Source organism: Argentina silus (assembly GCF_951799395.1).
Source record: "Argentina silus genome assembly, chromosome: 11".
Classification (NCBI taxonomy): domain Eukaryota; kingdom Metazoa; phylum Chordata; class Actinopteri; order Argentiniformes; family Argentinidae; genus Argentina; species Argentina silus.
In genome coordinates, this window is record NC_139665.1 from 9,835,668 (window position 1) to 9,839,842 (window position 4,175).

At 43.5% G+C, this 4,175-nt stretch overlaps 1 protein-coding gene across 1 annotated transcript in view; it reads left to right on the plus strand.

Annotated features, from left to right (window-relative positions):
• adamts7 (a disintegrin-like and metallopeptidase (reprolysin type) with thrombospondin type 1 motif, 7) overlaps positions 1–4,175 on the plus strand; it is a gene marked incomplete at its 5' end in the record, with an annotated part of 85,287 nt that extends 81,112 nt beyond the window's left edge. Inside the window, one exon of the mRNA XM_083680584.1 lies at positions 3,972–4,175. Within this exon, the coding sequence (XP_083536710.1) occupies positions 3,972–4,120 (149 nt within the window). The 3' untranslated portion in view covers positions 4,121–4,175. The remainder of the gene's footprint in view (positions 1–3,971) is intronic.

Sequence of the window (4,175 nt, forward strand, 5' to 3'; positions counted from 1 at the left end):
GTGGGGATTTATTTTACAATGTGTTGGCCTCCGCCTTCATTCCTGATTCTCCAGTAGTGCAGTCCCAGAGCAGCGAATTACACAGTCAACAAAGCACCTAACTTGGCCATTCATACAGTACGACTGTACCTTGATCACCTGTCCACCAAATCCCCAGCATCCAAGTAGCCAGACTAGATTTAAAAAATGCAGATTTTCCCTCAGGTAGTTGGTGTACAAAAGAATGTGTGCCCAGCCAACTTACCTGGTAGAATAAGAATAATTCAGGGTCAGTCAATGAATGGATAAACTTTCATTATGATTCCATCATGCTCAACTGGCCTCTGTGGCTATAACTTCTGTTGATACAGTATGGAAAACCACATCAGAAACTGTTCTTGAATAAACTAAAGAGACTAAAGTAACCTTTATGTGAACTCTATGTAGTTTGCATTCATTTTCAATTCAATAGAAAACATTTCCATTTTGATTCAAATCAGCCTTCTAGCCGTATGTACCTGCAGTATCTTTTATACTGTATCTGTACAAAATGTGTTGTCATATGTTCTATTCATATATTTATATATTTGACAAATGTATTTATTTTTATCAAGAGAGTGAATATGCTTCTGAAATTATTGATATGTTCAAGGCCTTTTCAAACTGAGCCTAGCCCCAGGCTTTGAGAGCTTTTAGCAACTGTTCACACTTGTACTTTCTTAAGTGGGAACTCCATGCTGTTTCTGTCTCCTCCCCTGTCAAACTTCACATTGTTGTTATCTATCGTCCACCAGGTCAACTTGGCCACTTCTTAGACGAGATGGATGTCCTTCTCAGCTTCTTCCCTGAGGATGGTCAAAGATGTGACTGAAACTATTCCATTCATCTCAGTGCTCTGCATTATTCTCTCTTCTTTCTTCAGTTTTCTCTCTTCTTTCTTCAGTTTTCTCTTATTTCTTCAGTTTTCTCTCCTATTTCGTCAGTTTTCAGTTCAGTATTATTCTTGCTCTTGTATTTACAAAATACAATATGTATGTACAAAATATATTTTCTTTTTCATAAACATTTTGAGGATGTACTGTACTGCCCTTGCCTCCTCAGACCACACCCACACACCCCTGTTGTAAGTGTAAATTCATCTGTGTTGGAACACATATCAAATGTGTGGCCATTCTTGGTGTCTTTTTACCGCAGCAAAAGCTTTGATTGCATATAGTATTTTCGGATTTGAAAAAGCTGCTCTCTCACTGTGGAAGCTAGTTTAGACATCTTTATTGAGTTCAGAGATCTTATAGTGCCTTTCACCTGAAGAGAATACTAACCATGTCAAGCATGTATAGCACAAACAGTACTTGTTGTCACGCCTCAATGATTGCAGGGTGACGGGGCATGAGCAAGAATGCCACAGAGCTATCTGAGTAATGACCTCTGAACTGTAGGGTCACAACCTTTAGATTCATCCAAGAGCATGGTCAATAACAGTGTGTTATTTGTCTACCATGATGTATTTCTTAGTAAATCATATGCTTATGGTATGTGAGTCACTGCCTGGTAATACTATCTATTGACCTTGTAGGTACTGTAGCAATGGAGTTTTTTTCCATGAAATGCTAACATCTACAAGTCGGTCATGCAAGTGGTCTCTGGTATCTCCTTAAAGGGATAGTTCCCCCAAATTACTAAATCACATATTCCGTTCCTTAACCTGAATAGCCAGATAAACAGAACCAAAGTGTGAAATGAATTTTCAGTTGCCAGTCAGTGGTCCGGAAAGCAGAGGCTATCTCAGCCTATGCCTGCTTCATGTCCCTCCACTTCCTTGTTCTCACAGAGACATGGATTACACCAAAAAACACAGCTACTCCGGCAGCCTTCTCTGTTGCCTACTCCTTTTCTTATTCCCCTAGACTCGAGGGGGAGGAACAGGACTCCTCATAATGTCCTTCCCCTGTCACACCTGTCCATATCCACCTTCGAACTCCATGCTGTTTCTGTCACCTCCCCTGTCAAACTTCACATTGTTGTTATCTATCGTCCACCAGGTCAACTTGGCCACTTCTTAGACGAGATGGATGTCCTTCTCAGCTTCTTCCCTGAGGATGGCACACCACTCACACTACTGGGTGACTTCAACATCCAGTCGGAGAAGCTTCACTTGTCTGGAGTACTTGACCTTCTCTCCTCCTTCGGCCTTACCCTGTCCCACTTTCCTCCGTCTCATAACCCCTCTTCCAGTTTCTGATCATCATTTTGTATCCTTCTCCCTTCCTCTCAAATCCTCCCCCTGTCTTATCCGCCCTACCCTCTGTTGAATCCTTCTGTCTAAAACCCTACAAGCTTATAGAATAGGGCTCCGGGCAGCTGAGAGGAAAATGGAGAAAAACTGGCCTGATGAACTAGAACCTTATCTCTCTCTCCTCCTCAACTACACCTCATCTGCATAACTGTACTACCTCATATAACTGAACCCGACTGTCATTTTCAGTTTGCACATGCATAATTGCACTGTTTACATTTGCACTGTTTTATTATTATTATTGTTGCTTTTTTATTATCACATGCTGCCTTAAATTTTGTTATCTTGTACATTTTGTTTAGTATATATTGTATATTTTTTAGTATTGTACATTTTACATTGGTTGGCATTCTGCGGACAGCAAAGCAAGAATTTCATTGTACAGGGAAACGTGTTTTCTACTGTGCATATGATAATAAACACTTTGAATCTTGAATCTTTGAATCAGCTGCTAAAGCTTCTTACTACCATTCCAAAATTCAATCCTCTGCCTCTGACCCAAGGAAACTGTTCTCCACATTTTCCTCACTCCTCAACCCACCACCTTCCCCTCCTCCCTCCTCCCTGTCTGCAGATGATTTAGTCACCTACTTTGAAAAGAAGGTTGATGACATTAGCAGCTCTTTCCCTCTACCTCTCACCAACACTGCTACCTCTCCTCCCAAACCCTCTGTGCTACGCCGGTCTCTGGTTTATCAGATTTTTCCCCCCTCTCCCCTGATGATGTTCTAAAACTGGTCACATCCAAGCGGGCAACCACCTGCCCCCTCAAACCTATCCCCTCCCCCTTTCTCCAATCCATCTCCAAAGACCTCCTTTTGTTCCTTACCACCTTAATCAATTCCTCTCTATCCACACGATCTGTCTCAGCGGCCTTCAAGACAGCCAGAGTCAAGCCTCTTCTCAAGAAACCAACTCTTGACCCATCTGCTGTCCAAAACTACAGACCGGTATCCCCTCTTATCTAAAACCCTTGAACGTGCTGTCTCTATCCAACTGTCTCACCTCCTTCAGAACAACCTCCCTAACCCTCATCAATCTGGCTTTAAGGCTGGGCACTCTACTGAAACTGCTCTCCTTGCTCTCACAGAGGCCCTCCACTCTGCTCGAACTTCCTCCCTCTACTCTGTTCTCATTCTTCTGGACCTGTCTGCTGCATTCGACACAGTAAACCACCCGATCCTTCTCTCCACCCTCTCAGAATTGGCCATCTCTGGCTCTGCACTCTCCTGGTTTGCATCATAGCTGGCCGATCGCTCTTACCAGGTGACGTGGAGAGCCCTCCATGAGCCCTCACCACTGGGGTCCCCCCAGGGCTCTGTCCCTTACTGTTCTCCGCTGTAGATTGAAGCATCTCTTCAGGCTACATCTTAACGGTCCCTCCTAAAGACCTCTTCACCCCCACTACCCCCCTGTACAAGTTTCTCTCCTGTTAATAAAAAAAACTAAAAAAAAGCCAATGGCCCCTGGTCCGAGCATTGATTATTTTATCTTATGATGACTGATGGATAGATGATTCACTTACTTAAACAAATGTATTTGTTGTAAGTTGCTTTGGATAAAGGCGTCTGCTAAATGGCATAAATGTAATGTAAAATGTAATTAGGATTTTCCTATTTCGGTTTACTCACATGAATGACTCATAGGATGTAAATGATGTAACAACTCTCTCTCTTTCCCTCCCTCTCTCCCCCAGCGCTGTCATGTCTTCGTGACCGTCTCACGTTCCGTTTCTGTCAGACCCTCCAGTGGCTCGGACGCTGCGCCCTGCCCACTGTCAGAGTGCAGTGCTGCAAGACCTGTGGACAGCGTTCCCGTGGCAACGAGCGCACATCCCGTCGCTGAGATCCCAAGGGTCAGACACAAAGCAATCTGTGATGGACCCTGTGTCACACTCACA